Here is a 21,793-nt window from a genome sequence, read left to right on the forward strand (position 1 = left end):
AAACGCAGATTTTGGGTCCTTAGTTTGAAAAGAAAAAAAGAGGAGGCGGAGCTAATGCCTGTTAAGAATTCTAAAGGGGAGGCGAGGCAATTTTATTTATATAGCACTGTTCAGCACGTGGCGATTCAAAGTGCTTTACAGATTAAAAGCAAAAGACATTTAAGAACAAATACAGCATAAATATATTATTAAAAAGGCATTTAAAAACAGGCATAATAAGCAAAGGTAATGACATTAAATAAATAAATAAACACAGCAGGTACAGAATACATTGTGATACATGTGAGTATGGGCAGCTCAATTAAAAGCAGCGGCAAATAGGTGCGTTTTTAATCTGGATTTAAAAATAGGAATTGTTTCGGCAGACGTGCATGATATGGGCAGTTTGTTCCAAATTGTTGGGGCATAATAACTAAAAGCTGCTTTTCCATGTTTAGTGGTTATTCTCGGAACAGAGACCCGACCCAGAAGACCTGAGACTCCTGGATGCTTCATAGTGATGGAGTAGGTTGTCTATATACCTCTGTCCTAAGCCATTTAGAGATTTAAAAACTAGCAGTAGTATTTTAAAATCAATTCTTTGGCCGACTGGAAGCCAGTGTAATGATCTCAGAACCGGAGATAAAGTTAAATTCGGCTGTGATAAAACGCCATCCTGTTCTAAACCACATCAAGGATTAGTTCTGAAACAGTATGGAGCTCAAATGCTTTTTCTCTTGCAGGTTTACCACAAAGTGAGTTCTTTTTTTTATTTCTTGCTTTTTAAACACATGCTCTCTCCAGCACAGGTTAGCTCTGAGTGTTAGCGAGGCTAATGTAAACAAAGACGAGATTACGTCCAAAACACGTCAGGCATTGTTTCTGATAGCAACTCTCTGTGGGTCCGCCGCCGATTTGACATCATATGGCAGCAAATCTGTATCCACTCGTTGTTCCCCCGCTTTTTAAAAGAATTTTGGGTACGGAGGAAAAGAGAAAGGGTTTTTATTTTCGAGTTTCCCCGACACACCGGGGACACATATTTATGTATAAAAGACATCACAAAGTGCATTTTGCATGATAGGTCCCCTTTAAAGGCCCCCTATTATACTGTTTTTCATCAATATATTATAGCTCTCAGATATATACAAACATGTCTCTGAAGTGTTTGGCTCCAAATACCAAACAGATCATTGCAGCATTACCCATAATCCCCTCTGTTTCAGCCCTGTTTCAAAAGTGCTGATTCTCTGTCTGTTACTTTAGAGCACATGTGTCAAACACATGGCCCGGGGGCCCGTGGTGGATTTAATTTCGGCCCGCAGGATCATTTCTAATTACTGTTAGATCTGGCCCGCCGGTATATTGCACGCACACCTTCACTCCATCCTGAGGGTCTCCTCCGCTCAGAGCCTGAGCCCAAACATTGATGACCTTGCACCCGAGATGAGATGCCAAGTATCTGAGCTAGCATCACAGAGCAGCACACTGAGTTTAATGGATGCTTCCTTCTGCACTTTCTCTCAGGACAACAGGCCATGTTTGGTTTTCTCTTTGAGGGGAATAGTTTTCTTGAAGCTGTTGTTGGCCTGTTAGAGCCATAAGAAATGAATGCAACTGATTATTTAATGTTTCATGTTGTTTTTATAGGCAATCATTTAAGCTTTGTTAGTTCCAGGTTTCATATGTGCAATAAGTTCATTTCAATAAGTTTTGCAATAAACATTGAACCAGTCCGGCCCTCGACTAGTAGGCCTACCCATTTTTAAATTTTGGCCCACTGTGTCTTTGAGTTTGACACCCCTGCTTTAGATGAAAAGAAGGAGCCCCTCCCCACGCCCCTCTGAGAGATATTTGGTTAAAAATAACACAATGCTGCTTAGGATTAGACTCTGTTGCTCCTTTGAAAAAGTAGAAAATAAAACAACATAGATTAGCTCCATGGCATAATGCCGAAACCCACAAAATAAAGCAAAAGTCGAGACAACTTGAAAGGATATGGCGTTCCACTAAACTTGAAGAATCTCGTTTAATCTAATCTCAATGAATATAAGAAAGCACTGCGTAAAGCGAGAGCAGCCTACTACTCTTCATTAATAGATGAGAATAAGAATAATGCAAGATTTCTTTTCAGCACTGTAGCCAGGCTGACAGAGAGCCACAGCTCGATTGAGCCTTCTATTCCCATAGCACTCAGTAGTAATGATTTTATGTGCTTTTTTAACGATAACATTGTTACTCTTAAAAACAAAATTAATGACCTCTTGCCTTTGACCAGTATAGTGTTATCAACAGCTCCCGGAAACGTTCTAATATTACACTAGATAGTAAACTAGAATGCTTTTCAGCCATAAACCTTGAACAATTAAATTCAATGATTCTCTCTTCTAAACCATCAACGTGTATGTTAGACTCAATTCCAACTAAGCTGTTGAAGGAAGTTTTTCCATTAATTAGCACTTCTTTATTAAATATTATGAATATGTCTTTATTATCAGGCTATGTTCCACAATCATTCAAAGTAGCAGTGATAAAACCGCTTCTTAAAGGAATGCTCCACTCATTAGATAATTAATCAAAACTTCAGTATTTAGTGAAACATTATGTTTAAACCATACCCTGAAGAAATCAGCGATATTCCCCGGTAAATAATGATTTTATAGCTCTTTTTTATCAAAACCTGTATATTCCGTCAGGCCGCTGCCATTTTGCCCATTTTCAGTAGTCACGTGATGGTCGTGACGTCATCCATGCGTTCACTTTGTAAACACACGAAAACATGGCATAGTATTTGAGTTCGGACTCGTCAGCCGAGGAAGAAGTTTTGAGCAATATGAAGAGATTGGAAGGGGGAATTCAGCCATACAGGTTCGAGCCTACTTAGTACTACTTAGTAGATACAATGATTTTGATTACTAGATATGTATGCATGTAGTACCACCCTTGCTAGCGATTCCCTCTCTAGTTTAGCATACTCAGCCTCGTTGTCCCTGGCCCTAGAACCACGATTTTATGGGGCCGGAAAACTGGGGGGGAAATACCCACTAGCCGGTACTACGCTATATGGAAAGGCCACCAAAAACTGGCCAGAGGGCGATTTCTCAACTGGCCGAACTGGTGTCCTGGTCGGTGATGACACCAGAAAGACCGATGGTACTGCATCTCCATTAAGTAATGGTTGTTCAATAAATCCCATGTTATGTTTTATCATGCTCTCAGAGTAGTCGTCCGGAAACTTGAAATGTTCGCTGCATACATGCGCCTGTGGATCTTTCGGTTCGGGCCGGCCACATTTCGCTAGCCACTGCCTCCGAACGTACTTCCTACGCTTACCTTTTGGCAACAGATGGAACCGAGCATTCCGTGGATTGTTCCTATCAGAATTGTGGCAATGTTTCGCGATACAATGAGGCATATTTGAAGAGAGTAACTACAGTAAATAACATGAACATCAACGTGTCCTCGAAACCAAACGCATGGTTTACGTCACGTCCGGTAAAATGGCGCCGCCCACAGTGTTGATGTTATTTCGGTAATTAATCAGTTTAAAATCACTGATAATGTCATCGGATTAAAAAAAAAGAAAAGAAAGACTGGCAGAGACTGGTCTGTTTTATCGGATGATAATTATTTAAAAATGAGTGTCATGAGCATACTATTCCTTTAAAAAGCACAACCTCGATCCAGAGGTTTTAGCCAACAATAGACCTATTTCCAATCTTCCGTTCCTCTCAAAGATTCTTGAGAAAGCGGTCGCAAAACAGTTGTGTGATTACTTAAAAAACAATGATTTATTTTGAAACTCGACCAACAACCAATCACATGAATCTCCCGCCCCGGACACACAAGCACGCGGTTTGATTGGCTAGAGCTTGTATGGCATATGATTCGATTGGCTGACGATTCCGTCGAAGCTTCAAAAGTTGAACATTGCTCAACTTTTGCAGCGAGCAACGCTTTTGAAGCTACGCTCCCACAATGCAGTTCGGCGAAAGGTGACGTCATCCCATTCAAAGTGAATGGGCAGAAGAGTTGAAGCTTCAACGCACGCAGCTGTGTGGACGGGCCGTAATGGTTACACAAGCCAAAAAAACTTTACGACATCATAAAGTGGCCAAAATCTGATCAGCTCATTTTCAGACAGGTTTTTATATAAATGGATCTGGTCTGAATCACATCAACGCATTTTGTTTCACTTTCGTTATCATTGCAAGGTTTCTTGAGGGTTCAGAATATTCAGAAATACTAGTTTTAAACGGGGAGAATTCACATGAACAGTCTAATATCAGCCCTTTGAGCCATAAAATACAACCGATCTTCTTTGTAGCGACCATGTTGTTTACACATTTTGACTTAAAGCTCATGAACACACCAAAAACAGAAGAATGACTTCCAAAATGTGGGGAATGCTACCATCCGAGGAGCCTGTAAATGCACCGTTGGCCTTGGCGTTGGTCCATGCTGTCAAGGTGCTTTCTAGTTCCTAACAGATTTTTGGGAGTAGTTGATTTGTCAAAAGATGTAAAGCTTTAACACCCACTTTAGAACTCATGTACACATCAAGGGGGGCGTGCTAGTGGAGCACGCTCGTGTACTGTTAGCGCCGAAGCCTCGCAGCGGGGAAACGGTGGAGCACATAATCCACACAGTGTGATCTGCGTGTAGGGAGGGACAGCCCTGAACAGACATGTAGAATATAAGTTTTCATTTCATTTCAAACCTTGTCATGAAAAAGTCATGGAAGCAGAGGTGTAAAGTAACTAAGTACATTACATTACTTGTTAGACACTTTTATCCAAAGCGACTTACATACTCGATACTGTGGACAATCCCCACAGGAGCAGTTTGAGGTGAAGTGCCTCAGGGACACAACGACATGTTGACTGCAGGTGGGTTTGAACCTGTGACCCCCTGATCCCAACACCTACGGACAACCCACTACGCCACACGCCTCCTGGTACAATCTTTAAGTACATTTTCTGCTACTTTGTACTTGTACTTCTACTCCTCTATAGTTCAGAGGTAAATGGTGTACTTTTACTTCACTACATGTATTTTAATACCTTTAGTTACTTTGCAGATCTGGAATAATGATGTGAAATATAATCATAATCTTAAATCAGACTTTAGAAGATAGAACTGGGAGGGATGAGCCCCTCTTTAATGGCCACACATGCAGAGCACACACAGTGACATGTGTTCTCTGCTTTTAACCCATCCTAGTACCAGGAGTCTAGTACTAGGAGCAGTCGGCAGCTATTGCACAGCGCCCGGGGAGCAATGGGAGTGGGGGGGAAGGGGGATGTCCGGTGCCTTGCTCAAGGGCACCACAGCAGGGCAGGAACATTTTTAATGCAGGACTTTTACTTGTAACAGAGTATTCCTACACTCTGGTACTTCTACTTTTACTCAAGTACAACATCCGAGTACTTCTTCCACCTCTGTTTGTGAGTTTAAGCCTTTTCACTCGACTTGCTGTTTCCATTTCCTGGCAGCTGTCAGCACGTCATCCAATCAGAGGTTAGAGATCCAACCTCAGCGTGTCGCATCATCATCACTAACAGGGAGACAATGGCAGCTGGAGGGATTCATCCCGGTGGAAAGTTCCAGGTCTGCGCTGTCGATGGAAACCTGACCCCTGTATTCAGACTGCTTTGTGTAGAATGAAGGCCAAAAGCTCCGGTCACATCGCGTCCGTGTGTTTGTTGTTCCAGCTTCATCTTTACACACACTGAGAGGGAAGTTCAGACACACCCTGATCTCTCTTCAACTCTCCCATCACGCCCAAAATCAAGAGGGAAATGTCAGTGGGGGGGTGCAACGGTCGGCCTCATTAAGATGATGTTTTGTAGGGTCTGAAATACCTTGTGATGCAGTTGTAAGAGAAGCAGGTACACTAACATTGACTCGAATAAACATTAAATGTATATTGAATTGTACCTGTGTTTGTTTCTTAGAGGTCCCATGTCATGCTTTTCCGGTTATCACCCGTCCCCTTGTGTTATGAAGCTTTTTCTGCATGTAAACGGTCTGCAGAGTCACAAACCCTCGAAGTACACCCTGTAGCGAGTAAAACTCTAACACCTGTCTATGCTGCCCCAGAACGCCTCGTTGGACATTTATCTTTTTCCATTTGTTTCTTCCGGGAACCAAGTGACGTCATGCGGTTCCCGGAACCAAAATGGACCAATCCGCGGAGCTCCTCACACACCAGGACCTTTAGCGTAAATGTTCAACTAACAGGGAGTCCACTTGACTTGCATAGAGCTCCCTGGTTGGTAACAGATGAGTTGGGATCGCGGAGAAAAGCTCTCCGCAGACCCATTCTCACAGCGTTATAAACCTTTCTCTTTCTCGATATCAAGCCACACTTATTGTTTTTACTTCGGCTGTGAGTGTTTGTGTGTGCTCAGGATGAGTTTCGCTTGTTCTCGCTGTATCGCCGACCCGGAAACCACACCAGTAAGCCAGCTCACTGAGCAGCGAGCCTCGCAACGTCCCGACCAATCAGAGCACAGTGGGCTCACAGGGAGGGGGGGTGCTTAGGACAGAGAGTGAATACACAGACTATACAGAGATGCTGTGAGAAACCAATGTGAGTTTGGAAAATTGAACAATGTAAATCTATTCTAGTAGAGCTCAACAATGGAACTATGATCAGTGGAAATGGCCACGACATGGAACCTTTAAAACAATATTTCCGATTGAATTTGATGTAGTAAAGTCCATTATTCATTGCCAACAGTTTGTTAAGATCTATTGGCAGTGCTGTTTCTCGATATACAATATATTTACTGTATGAAGGGGAGGTGCTGTGTGTAATACAGAAATGAAGAGGAAGAGATCAATAGACAGACACAACATGGGTTCTTGGCCGGCTTGCTTTTCATCGTTTTTAAGACAGAGCAAGAGCAGTCAGCTTCACGCAGTTTCTACGCATCGCAACCTGCAGTTTCTACGCATCGCAACATGCTTGTTTTACATTCTGCAACCTACTGTTTCTACATTTTGCAAACAGCTGGTTCTTTCGCAACCTACTGTTTCTCGGTTTGTTTCATTCTAAATATATGAAGTGGTACTTTCTCTTGTGGTTGCTCCGATTAATATTTGTCTTCTTTCATTTTGAAACTTTAGGTTGCGGTTGATAATGAACCTTTCTGAGGCTTTTGCATTGGGACATTTTAAAGTGAGAGATTGGCACATCAAACGTCACCAACTCACACAAACGGCTGCAATGCAATTTGAGGTTCAAGTGTTTGCCCCTCTACCTCCTCTGCATGCCTTCAAATTATATATATTTATTTGTTTTCTAAATATGTCATCATTTAAAAATAACACATTTTATTGCAAAATTAACTGTTCAGCCCATTTTATTTACCCGTAATCTGAAGTTGTCCTGCAGTGCAGTATGTATGGGCTGTACTTAAGGCAATCATTTTATTTGAGTAATAGATAATTTTGTGTAGGATTATCTAAACAAAACGACGCTGTATGCTTCTGCAATTATAAGTGACAAAATGTAAATAAAAAGACCCATACTAAATGTACCGGTGCATACTGTGTAGTCTTGATTTTGTGTTTTCAAAAGTGTGAAAATAACGTTTTATTTTGTGAAGAGAAAAGACCTCCTCTGCATGCCTTCAAATGATACCCCCCAAATCCCAGTTAGAGGGTTTCACGGGCAGTAATCGTGGTGGCCATTAATGGAGAACACAGATTAACCCTTCAGCAGGGACTGTGTAATTGGTTGGCCCCTTTGGAGTATTTTGCACTGGGCATAGCGGAGCAGTTTATCAATCCGCTGTCCTGCAGCCAAGACAGATGGACTCTCATTTGGAGCGCGTTCAGAATCGTTTGTTTTTGTGTGAAACTCCCACAGGAATAAGTTAAGGGGTTTCCAAGTGATGCCAAAAACCTCCCAGCTACAACAATAGCATCTGCGGTTTGGATCAGACGCGTAGGTGATATCACCCGTTTAGAAATAAGACTGCGTTATAGCCATCGGACAGCAGAGGTGGGAAGTAGTGGAGTACAAATACTTCGTTACTACACTTAAGTACATTTGTCTGGTATCAGTACTTTACTCCACTACTTATTTTTCTGACGACATTTTACTTTGACTTCTTACATTTTGAACTCAAATACCTGTACTTTCTACTTCTTACATTTTGAACCCAAATACCTGTACTTTCTACTTCTTACATGTTGAACTCAAATACCTGTACTTTCTACTTCTTACATGTTGAACTCAAATACCTGTACTTTCTACTTCTTACATGTTGAACCCAAATACCTGTACTTTCTACTTCTCACATGTTGAACTCAAATACCTGTACTTTCTACTTCTTACATGTTGAACCCAAATACCTGTACTTTCTACTTCTTACATGTTGTAACTAAAATACCTTGTACTTTCTACTTCTTACATGGTTGAACCCAAATACCTGTACTTTCTACTTCTCACATGTTGAACACAAATACCTGTACTTTCTACTTCTCACATGTTGAACACAAATACCTGTACTTTCTACTTCTCACATGTTGAACACAAATACCTGTACTTTCTACTTCTTTCATGTTGAACACAAATACCTGTACTTTCTACTTCTTTCATGTTGAACACAAATACCTGTACTTCTACTTCTTACATGTTGAACTCAAATACCTGTACTTTCTACTTCTTACATGTTGAACTCAAATACCTGTACTTTCTACTTCTACATGTTGACTCAAATTACCTGTACTTCTACTTCTTACATGTGAACTCAAATACCTGTACTTTTCTACTTCTTACATTGTTGAACACAAATACCTGTACTTTCTACTTCTTACATGTTGAACACAAATACCTGTACTTTCTACTTCTTACATGTTGAACTCAATACCTGTACTTTCTACTTACATGTTGAACTCAAATACCTGTACTTTCTACTTCTTACATGTTGAACACTAATACCTGTACTTTCTACTTCTTACTGTGAACACTAATACCTGTACTTCTACTTCTTACATGTTGAACACAAATACCTGTACTTTCTACTTCTTACATGTTGAACACAAATACCTGTACTTTCTACTTCTAATGTTGAACACAAATACCTGTACTTTCTACTTCTTACACTGTTGAACACAATACCTGTACTTTCTACTTCTACATGTTGAACCAAATACCTGTACTTTCTACTTCTACATGTTGACACTCAAATACCTGTACTTTCTACTTCTTACATGTTGAACTCAAATACCTGTACTTTCTACTTCTACATGTTGAACTCAAATACCTGTACTTTCTACTTCTACATGTTGAACCACAAATACCTGTACTTTCTACTTCTTACATGTTGAACACTAATACCTGTACTTTTCTACTTCTACATGTTGAAACACAAATAACCTGTACTTTCTACTTCTTACATGTTGAACACTAATACCTGTACTTTCTACTTCTTACATGTTGAACACAAATACCTGTACTTTCTACTTCTTACATGTTGAACACAAATACCTGTACTTTCTACTTCTTACATGTTGAACACAAAATACCTGTACTTTCTACTTCTTACATGTTGAACCCAAATACCTGAACTTTCTACTTCTACATGTTGAACACTAAATACCTGTACTTTCTACTTCTTACATGTGAAACCTAATACCTGTACTTTCTACTTCTTACATGTTGAACACTAATACCTGTACTTTCTACTTCTTACATGTTGAACACTAATACCTGTACTTTCTACTTCTTACATGTTGAACACAAATTACCTGTACTTTCTACTTCTTACATGTTGAACACAAATACCTGTACTTTCTACTTCTTACATGTGAACACAAATACCTGTACTTTCTACTTCTTACATGTTGAACACAAATACCTGTAACTTTCTACTTCTTACCATGTTGAACACAAATACCTGTACTTCTACTCTTACATGTTGAACACAAATACCTGTACTTTCTACTTCTTACATGTTGACCCAAATACCTGTACTTTCTACTTCTTACATGTTGAACACTAATACCTGTACTTTCTACTTCTTACATGTTGAACACTAATACCTGTACTTTCTACTTCTTACATGTTGAACTCAAACCTGTACTTTACTTACATTTGAACACAAATACCTGTACTCTACTTCTACATGTTGAACCAAATACTTGTACTTTCTACTTCTTACATGTTGAACTCAAATACCTGTACTTTCTACTTCTTACATGTTGAACTCAAATACCTGTACTTCTACCTTACTTATGTTGAACTCAAATACCTGTACTTTCTACTTCTTACATGTTGAACTCAAATACCTGTACTTTCTACTTCTTACTGTTGAACTCAAATACCTGTACTTTCTACTTCTTACATGTTGAACTCAAATACCTGTACTTTCTACTTTACTGTTGAACTCAAATACCTGTACTTTCTTCTTACATGTTGAACTCAAATACCTGTACTTTCTACTTCTACATGTTGAACTCAAATACCTGTACTTTCTACTTCTACATGTTGAACTCAAATACCTGTACTTTCTACTTCTTACATGTTGAACTCAAATACCTGTACTTTCTACTTCTTACATGTTTGAACTCCAAATACCTGTACTTTCTACTTCTTACATGTTGAACTCAAATACCTGTACTTTCTACTTCTTACATGTTGAAACTCAAATACCTGTACTTTCTACTTCTTACATGTTGAACTCAAAATACCTGTACTTTCTACTTCTTACATGTTGAACTCAAATACCTGTACTTTCTACTTCTTACATGTTGAACTCAAATACCTGTACTTTCTACTTCTACATGTTGAACTCAAATACCTGTACTTTCTACTTCTTACATGTTGAACTCAAATACCTGTACTTTCTACTTCTTACATGTTGAACTCAAATACCTGTACTTTTCTACTTCTTACATGTTGAACTCAAATACCTGTACTTTCTACTTCTTACATGTTGAACTCAAATACCTGTACTTTCTACTTCTTACATGTTGAACTCAAATACCTGTACTTTCTACTTCTTACATGTTGAACTCAAATACCTGTTACTTTCTACTTCTTACATGTTGAACTCAAATACCTGTACTTTCTACTTCTTACGTGTTTGAACTCAAATACCTGTACTTTCTACTTCTTACATGTTGAAACTCAAATACCTGCTACTTTCTACTTCTCACATGTTGAACTCAATACCTGTACTTTCTACTTCTCACAGGTTGAACCAAATACCTTGTACTTTCTACTTCTTACGTGTTGAACTCAAATACCTGTACTTTCTACTTCTTACATGTTGAACTCAAATACCTGCTACTTTCTACTTCTTACATGTTGAACTCAAATACCTGTACTTTCTACTTCTTTACATGTTGAACTCAAATACCTGTACTTTCTACTTCTTACGTGTTGAACTCAAATACTGTACTTTCTAATTCTTACATGTTGAACTCAAATACCTGTACTTTCTACTTCTCACATGTTGAACTCAAATACCTGTTACTTTCTACTTCTTAACGTGTTGAACTCAAATACCTGTACTTTCTACTTTACATGTTGAACTCAAATACTGTACTTTCTACTTACATGTTGAACTCAAATACCTGTACTTTCTACTTCTTACATGTTGAACACAAATACCTGTACTTTCTACTTCTCACATGTTGAACACAATACCTGTACTTTCTTACTTCTCACATGTGAACACAAATACCTGTACTTTCTACTTCTACATGTTGAACACATACCTGTACTTTCTACTTCTTACATGTTGAACACAAATACCTGTACTTTCTACTTTTACATGTTGAACAAAATACCTGTACTTTCTACTTCCAAATGTTGAACTCAAATTTTTACCTACTTTCTTAGTCATGTTGAACATACCACTTTCGCTTCCATTTAATACCTGTACTTTCTACTTCTACATGTTGAACCCAAATACCTGTACTTTCTACTTCTCACATGTTGAACTCAAATACCTGTACTTTCTACTTCTTACATGTTGAACTCAAATACCTGTACTTTCTACTTCTTACATGTTGAACTCAAATACCTGTACTTTCTACTTCTCTCATGTTGAACCCAAATACCTGTACTTTCTACTTCTTACATGTTGAACACTAATACCTGTACTTTCTACTTCTTACATGTTGAACACAAATACCTGTACTTTCTACTTCTTACATGTTGAACACTAATACCTGTACTTTCTACTTCTTACATGTTGAACACAAATACCTGTACTTTCTACTTCTTACATGTTGAACACAAATACCTGTACTTTCTACATCTCTGTTGAACACAAATACCTGTACTTTCTACTTCTTACATGTTGAACCCAAATACCTGTACTTTCTACTTCTTACATGTTGAACACTACTAATACCCTGTACTTTTTCTACTTCTTACATGTTGAACACTAATACCTGTACTTTCTACTTCTTACATGTTGAACACTAATACCTGTACTTTCTACTTCTTACATGTGAACACTAAATTACCTGTCACTTTCTACTTCTTACATGTTGAACACAATACCTGTACTTCTACTTCTTACATGTTGAACACAAATACCTGTACTTTCTACTTCTTACATGTTGAACACAACTACCTGTACTTTCTACTTCTTACATGTTGAACCCAATACCTGAACTTTCTACTTCTTACATGTTGAACACAAATACCTGTACTTTCTACTTCTTACATGTTGAACCCAAATACCTGTACTTTCTACTTCTTACATGTTTGAACACTAATACCTGTACTTTTCTACTTCTTACATGTTGAACACTAATACCTGTACTTTCTACTTCTTACATGTTTGAAACTCAAATACCTGTACTTTCTACTTCTTACATTTTTTGAACACAAATACCTGTACTTTCTACTTCTTACATGTTGAACTCAAATACCTTGTACTTTCTACTTCTTACATGTTGAACTCAAATACTGTACTTTCTACTTCTTACATTAACCTGTGTTACTTCTTACATGTTGAACTCAAATACCTGTACTTTCTATCTTACATGTTGAACTCAAATACCTGTACTTTCTACTTCTTACATTTGATCAAATACCTGTACTTTCTACTTCACGTGTTGAACTCAAATACCTGTACTTTCTACTTCTTACATGTTGAACTCAAATACCTGTACTTTCTACTTCTTACATGTTGAACTCAAATACTGTACTTTCTACTTCTTACATGTTGAACTCAAATACTTGTACTTTCTACTTCTTACATGTTGAACACAAATACCTGTATTTCTACTTCTCACATGTTGAACTCAAATACCTGTACTTTCTACTTCTTACATGTTGAACTCAAATACCTGTACTTTCTACTTCTTACATGTTGAACACAAATACCTGTACTTTCTACTTCTCACATGTTGAACTCAAATACTTGTACTTTCTACTTCTCACATGTTGAACTCAAATACCTGTACTTTCTACTTCTCACATGTTGAACCAAAATACTTGTACTTTCTACTTCTTACGTGTTGAACTCAAATACCTGTACTTTCTACTTCTTACATGTTGAACTCAAATACCTGTACTTTCTACTTCTTACATGTTGAACTCAAATACCTGTACTTCTACTTCTTACATGTTGAACTCAAATACCTGTACTTTCTACTTCTTACGTGTTGAACTCAAATACCTGTACTTTCTACTTCTTACATGTTGAACTCAAATACCTGTACTTTCTACTTCTCACATGTTGAACTCAAATACCTGTACTTTCTACTTCTTACGTGTTGAACTCAAATACCTGTACTTTCTACTTCTTACATGTTAAACACAAATACCTGTACTTTCTACTTCTTACATGTTGAACTCAAATACCTGTACTTTCTACTTCTTACATGTTGAACTCAAATACCTGTACTTTCTACTTCTCTCATGTTGAACTCAAATACTTGTACTTTCTATTTCTCTCATTTTCCAAACAGCTGGTTCCTTTAGTCTGAATGTGTGTTTGATGCGTGATCATTATTCTTTAGAGTCATTGCGTTCCTATTGATTTGAACACGATCCGTGTATCCATCATTTCCTGGTCTTCTCTAAAGAAGAGGGACCAATGGAAACGTTGTCATGTTGCCGTTGTTCAGCATGGAAACATTCATTAGCTAACAATGACATTATTGTTCTATTAATATAAAGGGAGGTCAGGTACTCTTTAAAACAGCTGCTAGTTATGGGTACTTTTTACTGAAGTACATTTCAAAGCCTCTTTAATTTTACGTTTATTGAAGAAGTTTAGTCAGTACTTCTACTTTTACCAGAGTATTTTTAAACACGAGTATCTGTACTTCTACTTGAGTAAAGGATGTGTGTACTTCTACTTGAGTAAAGGATGTGTGTACTTGTAGCCTCTCTGTCGAACAGCCAGTGCTTATTGTCTGAGGTTTAGAGAGGCTCAGCTTCCAACTCAAATTATAGTCTGCACTGAAGGACATGGGGGAAGTTACGTCTTTTTTACTTTATTTACTTGCTTAATTATTGGCTTCACGTTTTTTTTAAGTCACACTGACAACTTCCCATCAGAGAATATACATTATTCCCAAAGTTAGAAAGTAAATCAATATTAGAATGGGATAATTTAAGTAAAGGAATTGATCAAAAAACACATTACGGTTCCTAATGAATTATATAATCATTTTGAAGTTACTGTTTTATGCATATTTTTTAAAATAACATTGTAAAAAGTCCAAATATATAAAAAATATGAATTAAAAGACTAATTTTGCGAAACAAAATTGGCTGTACTTGAAAAATACATAATAATTAAAGTGAATCTTCATATAAATGCTTTCTTAATTTTGTTTAAGTATTAGTAATGAGGTTTACCCCTCTAAGCTCTCATTTCTGTGATTTGTCACACATAACTGTCCATAATTAATTATATAATCATTGTAAAGTTGCTTTTTTATGCATATTTCTTTAGATAACATCGTAAAAAATAATAAAAAAATATAAATAATGAATAAAAACTAGATCTGCAACAATAAGTCGACACATTTTTCAGAAAAATAATAGGCAACTATTTTAAAAATACATAATAATTAAAGTAAATCTATATATAAATACTTTCTTCAGCCTAATTTATTTTCTAAATATGTCATTATTTAAAAATAACACCTTTTTGCCTTGTTACTCAGTAATCATTAGGTAATTATTAAAAAGTATTAGTAATGAGGTTTATCCCTCTAACCTCTTACTTCTACTGTACATACTGTATAAGTACCCAAAGCAAGTATATATTTATTTACTAAATAATTACACTGTTATTTGTGACCCGTAATCTAAAGTGGTCAATTTGTGGGCAATTGGTTTATTTGAGTAATAAAGAATGACGTGTAGGATTAGTTAAAGGTCTCCTATCATGCAAAATGCACTTTGTGATGTCTTCTCTACATCAATGTGTCCCCGGTGTGTCAGGGAACTCACGCAGCGTCAGCAAACAAAACCCTCTCTCTTTTCCTCCGTACCCAAATCTCTAAAAACGGGGAACAACGGAGCTGATCCAGATTTGAGTCCGATATGACGTAATATCTGAAATGTGGACCCACGGCCCAATCAGAAACGTTGCTATCAGAAACAATGCCCGACTGTTTTGGACGTAATATGGTCGGTGTTTACATTAGCATCGCTAACACTCAGAGCTAACCTGTACTGGAGAGCATGTGTGTGAAGAAGCAGGAAGTAAAAAGGAACTCACCTTGTGGTATAACCGGCAAGAGAGAAAGCATTTGAGCTCCAAACTGTTTCAGAGAGAATCCTTGATAATCCATGATATGGCGTTTCATCACCGCAGCATTTAGTTTAGACGGTAGCTGCCGGGTCCCGCATGAGCTCAGACCCCTCCTTTTTATTTGTATTAATTTTTTTTTTTTTTTAAAGCTTTGTACCCAAATCATCACTTTTGAAACAGGAAGTGAAATAGAGGGATATGAGGCATGGCTAGAATGGGTGATCTGTTTGGTATTTGTAGCAAAACACTTCATAGACATGTTTTTAATATATCTTGATATATCTGAGACCTATGCTGTTGCCTAAAGATAGCATGATAGGTGACCTTTAAACTAAATGACGCTGTATGCTTCCGCAATTACAACGGACAAAATGTAAATAAACAAAAAAAGGGCCAGACTAAATTGTTATGGAGCATAAAGTCTGAAGTTGGTGTTTTGCAATCGTGTAAAATAACGTTTTATTACAGGAAGAGAAAATAATGTAAACTCCCTTCAGCTGGGATCAACCTCCATTTGTTGTTTGTTTAACACAGCTTTATTTCAGATGAATTAATTTTCAGTTCTATGCGGCCGTTCAAAAGCCAAACACTTATCAATACTTCTCATTACAGCCATCTACAATTCAATGCAAAAAAAGTAAAATATAAAAACCACAAAAGCCACATTTCGTTTCATGTGTCATTAAATATATTCATTTGTGATAAACATAATATATTAGTATTACAAGACATTACACAACAATGGACACTGCTAAACAACATTTACAAGCCCATGTATAAACAGATAATTATTCAGATATAATTCCTGGAGAGCAGACGTCCGGTAGCGTCCGTAAACTCTGGTACAGATGTGTATAAGTGCGTTGTAGTTTTCAAATACATACAGTATGATGCACAGATGTATTTATGTGTGTGTGTGTGTGTGCGTGTGCGTGTGTGAGCTGTCATAGTGAGAGTGTGTGTTCCTCTGGGAGACATTCATTTATTCCTCTGTCATTTATTAAGCCTCTATTCTTTAGAAAAAAAACTCTGGTTATGTTCACATAGAGATAGATCTAGTTAATGTTTAACAAAATATAAAAGTAATACTATACAGCTATATAACACGGAGACAATCAGTCATGCCTTTTCGTCCAGTACCAAGAAAATGAAGTCCTCAAAGTCGCTCTGAGGAACGTCTGACGATAAACATCTGTGATATCTTATTTATCACTCCACAGGTTATTTTCCACAACACTGAATACTGTTTAAATGTGTACATAATTCACAATCATCGTTAGCTATCAGGCAGCTACAGTAAAGGGCAAGCATGCATTATGGCAGTGGTTTGATATGATCTTTTCTTTAATAAAGTGAGAAGATTTTCTGTATCTCACTTGCAAATATTTGGGACATCCAACCTTTAGTCCTTTATTAGAGAATACATTTATTTTAGTTTCAAGGCGTTCTCACTCTCAAATCAAATACAGTAGTTTGTTCACTAGCCGTAAAAGCATTGACCGTTAACCCGCGGGGGTACAAGACCAGCTAAGTGTCATATTTTAAATTCTGTCTAAAGAGAAGGTCAGGAATGGATGAATGGGTACAGACATTTTACCCAAAAGAACGCAGTTTGTCTCTGGAAGAAACCAAAAGTAAACATTGACTTATTTAAACGTTAACGTGTAGAACTTAGGTCTAACTTAACTTACTTAGATATCTTTAGTTACGTAAACAAATACACAACTTTCACCTTAGGGATTCCTGTTTGAATTTCAACGCTTGTGAATTTAAACGTTTGTACTTTAGTTCACCTACGTAATGTACCTAACGCCACGTATGTCACAAACTCAAATTACACACATGTCTTGAGTTACAATAAACCCCAAAAGTCAACGTTGAAGTATTCTAACGTAAGTATGTACGTTTACATCCTTAAAATACTTATTTTGCGAACACAACTTAAATTATGTAAACACCAGGTTGTTTTTTCCAGGTGCTTCTGTTGCACTCGACTCGTTTTAGTTTTTTTTAAACGTACTGTCAATAACTAACTCTTAAGTAACGTAACATAAGAATCGTTTTAACAAAAGCATCAAACCAGGTAGTTTTGTCACCTTAACCTAAATGAGTCATACGAGAACTTAAATTAAGTTATGCAACTTAACTGTACGTCACGTACGTAATTTAACTTGCGTACGTAATTTAACTTGCGTACGTAACGTTAGGTCAACAACATGTCTAAGTTTTTTATACGGTTCAAAATGTTGTGTACCCAGTGCGTTGAAAGTGGAATGAGCGGGATGACCAAGCTAGCGTATTTTAGGAGTGAGAACATCTTGGCAATCTTGACAAATTTGAACAGGGTTGTTACTGTGGATCAGAAACATCAGCTTTGTTGCATCATATGGGATTTTTTTGTTTTTGGATGGCACTCTGAAAACGTGAACATATCTCATATGTTCTAAAACTTTGACTAAGTAAAAATAAGTGCATGGTTGACACGTCTACTCTACATCTACGGCATCATCTACTAAAAACAATGTCTATGTATGCACATATGGTTACTTTACATTGCAGAGGTCACAACCACAACATACTGTTGATATATCGAAAAGCGCAGGGCTTCAACTGTAATATGAAATGCGATCGTCATACAGAGGATCAATATGGCATTTTAGTTTCACTGAGGTAACAATCACATGTAGGCAAGTAGCTCTCGAGCAAGGTGGCACGTATTAGGTTTTTTTTTCTGTATCCAAAGTTAGGCATCTTATCAGACTCGAGTGGAAACCCTCAAATGAAACATCTCTCGATAATGCTTTAAACAGCACAGTGGAAATAGATCCTCTTAAAATACTAAAGGGTGATACAGTAGATGCTCCTGAATACAACTGAAACTTTAAAAGACAATGGCATCATGGGTAAAATAGTCAGGGTGTGACATATCTGTAGGTGCAAACTCTGCAATTACACAACAACACAAACCTTGAAAGACAAACAGAAACTGTAGCATGAGCTCCTTCACAAAAAGTTCAACAAAAAAAACGACTAATCTCATCGCTCCAACTCAGAGCAGCAGCACTCAGTCTTTCCTCCGTCTCTCGTCACCTGTCTTTCCATCTTTTATTCTTCCAGTTTTTCATCCATCCTCTCCTCTTCCTTGAATACAGCGGTGCGGAACGCAAGGGTTCCCTCGACAAAAAGCCAATGGGATTTCTCCATGTGATTTTGTATAATTGCGGAAAATAAGATCTGTGGCAAACACACGTTTATGATACCTGCACGTTTTGTTCAGCAGGATAATCTCCACATTAATATTAACACCACTTTTTTTGAAGTAAAAAGCTAATGTTGGCTATAAAGGAACTACAGCACGGTCACATGACTTCACGTCACCACCGCTAAGCTAAAGGTGGCTAATGTTGGGCTATAAAGGAACTACAGCACGGTCACATGACTTCACGTCACCACCGCTAAGCTAAAGGTGGCTAATGTTGGGCCATAAAGGAACTACAGCACGGTCACATGACTTCACCTCACCACCGCTAAGCTAAAGGTGGCTAATGTTGGGCTATAAAGGAACTACAGCACGGTCACATGACTTCACCTCACCACCGCTAAGCTAAAGGTGGCTAATGTTGGGCTATAAAGGAACTACAGCACGGTCACATGACTTCACCTCACCACCGCTAAGCTAAAGGCGGCTAATGTTGGGCGTGATGTCGTTGAGTTGTCTCATTTAGACACTTTAAATCCACCAGTGGGGTATTTACTGACGTATATATGTCGTAGAACAAAATGTTAAAATCTCTTCAGCGAGTGATAACCACAGGTCTTATTTCAGGCTAACAACCAAAAACACATTAAAAAAAACCATTGACTTCCAGACAAGGGAACCGTATGTGATATAAATGCAAACTCTTATCCGGGGGGTTTAGGACTCATTCCTGCAGCTCTCTCCTCGTCCCAGTGGAGATGTTGTTTCTCCTCCACCATACTACTCCCTTTTCCTCTTGAGTAACTTTTAGCACTTCCCCCTCTTGTCGCGCTGTTGGAACTTCCTCAGCCGGCGGCCCCACAGATCTTTCCACGGGATCAGAAGGCTTCCCTTATCGGCCACGACGCCGCTCTGCCCGGGGGAATCGTCGTCGTCCGTTCCCAGGAGCAGGTACTTCCTCCCGGGCTTTATCTTGGGACATTTGCAGGCGACATCTTTGGCTCTTACCCACAGCAGCTGATCCCCGCGGCGGATACGATTATCACCCTGTTTGTAGACGGATATAATGTTGACGGTGAACTTCCACCACTCGCCCGCCTTGTCTCCTTTGAGGACGTGAACTTGGACAGCTGGGGGAAGAGATGAGAAAGATACGATTAAATCAACAACAATAACAACTGTTTTTTAGCATAAATTAGTGATACCTAACCAACATCAGAATAAAGAAGTTTAGGAACTGCGGGCATAAACTACACCAGCCAACACAGTTATAGGATGTTGTATAAAATGTCCAATACAATTGCAGATACTAATACGATGCAGATATTCACGACTGCCTCCCCTCATCTCTGACCTATGACCCTTTGTTGATGTTCTCCTAAGCTTACTCCCTGTTACAGCAACAGTTGCCATAGCAACACCCAAGTGAAGGGCAGAGACGTTTTTTTCCTGAGTTTGAGGTGGATATTGGCTTCTTTATTGGAAACATAAATATATATTTGTATAGAACAATGGCACATCTGCTAACAATATATAACTTCTGAAGCTTTCCAATTGGTCTATAAGGCGTTAAGCTGGATTCAGAACATTGACAACCTCAGGCTAAACCAAGCTAAACCTGGTAACTATTGGACTGCACCACTTGTACCAGATATTTCCATAGCAGGTAATGAGTAAAGCTCCTTTTTGCAGAAGCTCCCCTGCACACGAAGCAGCCATTACTTCATCGCTGCATTTATCGCAACGAGAGACAAACAGCTCGACAGCGATGGAGCTAATCTGGGCTTGAAGTGAAGTGCTTTACCCCGTGGGTTTGGATAGGAATGTGCCATTAAGTGTGAACGACGGGGGTTCACTTACAATTGGGGGTATTAATCGAATCTGGAGAAGATTGAATGACCCGATGGGAACTCAATCAGTTGGATGTGTCACAACATCTTATAGTTTCATATTTACCTCTACCAAGTATTTCATTTATGGTTTGTTTTTAAAGAAGGTTTACAGACCTACTAGATTCAGGTTGATATCAGTATGTAGTGTCTCTACTTTAAAGAGTCCTCTCCTGCTGATGTTCAGGTGTATATCAGTATGTAGTGTCTCTACTTTAAAGAGTCCTCTCCTGCTGATGTTCAGGTGTATATCAGTATGTAGTGTCTCTACTTTAAAGAGTCCTCTCCTGCTGATGTTCAGGTGTATATCAGTATGTAGTGTCTCTACTTAAAGGAGTCCTCTCTTGCTGATGTTCAGGTGTATATCAGTATGTAGTGTCTCTAACTTTAAAGAGTCCTCTCCTGCTGATGTTCAGGTGTATATCAGTATGTAGTGTCCTCTACTTTAAAGAGTCCTCTCCTGCTGATGTTCAGGTGTATATCAGTATGTAGTGTCTCTACTTTAAAGAGTCCTCTCCTGCTGATGTTCCGGTGTATATCAGTATGTAGTGTCTCTACTTTAAAGAGTCCTCTCCTGCTGATGTTCAGGTGTATATCAGTATGTAGTGTCTCTACTTTAAAGAGTCCTCTCCTGCTGATGTTCAGGTGTATATCAGTATGTAGTGTCTCTACTTTAAAGAGTCCTCTCTTGCTGATGTTCAGGTGTATATCAGTATGTAGTGTCTCTACTTTAAAGAGTTCTCTCCTGCTGATGTTCAGGTGTATATTAGTATGTAGTGTCTCTACTTTAAAGAGTCCTCTCCTGCTGATGTTCAGGTGTATATCAGTATGTAGTGTCTCTACTTTAAAGAGTCCTCTCCTGCTGATGTTCAGGTGTATATCAGTATGTAGTGTCTCTACTTTAAAGAGTCCTCTCCTGCTGATGTTCAGGTGTATATCAGTATGTAGTGTCTCTACTTTAAAGAGTCCTCTCC

At 38.2% G+C, this 21,793-nt stretch overlaps 1 protein-coding gene across 1 annotated transcript in view; it reads right to left on the reverse strand.

Annotated features, from left to right (window-relative positions):
- Positions 1–19,397: 19,397 nt before the first annotated feature.
- Positions 19,398–21,793, reverse strand: part of ntn1b (netrin 1b) — a 110,007-nt gene continuing 107,611 nt past the window's right edge. The window contains 1 exon segment of the mRNA XM_034222679.1: positions 19,398–20,060. Within this exon segment, the coding sequence (XP_034078570.1) occupies positions 19,738–20,060 (323 nt within the window). The 3' untranslated portion in view covers positions 19,398–19,737.

This window comes from Gymnodraco acuticeps, unplaced genomic scaffold, assembly GCF_902827175.1.
Source record: "Gymnodraco acuticeps unplaced genomic scaffold, fGymAcu1.1, whole genome shotgun sequence".
Classification (NCBI taxonomy): domain Eukaryota; kingdom Metazoa; phylum Chordata; class Actinopteri; order Perciformes; family Bathydraconidae; genus Gymnodraco; species Gymnodraco acuticeps.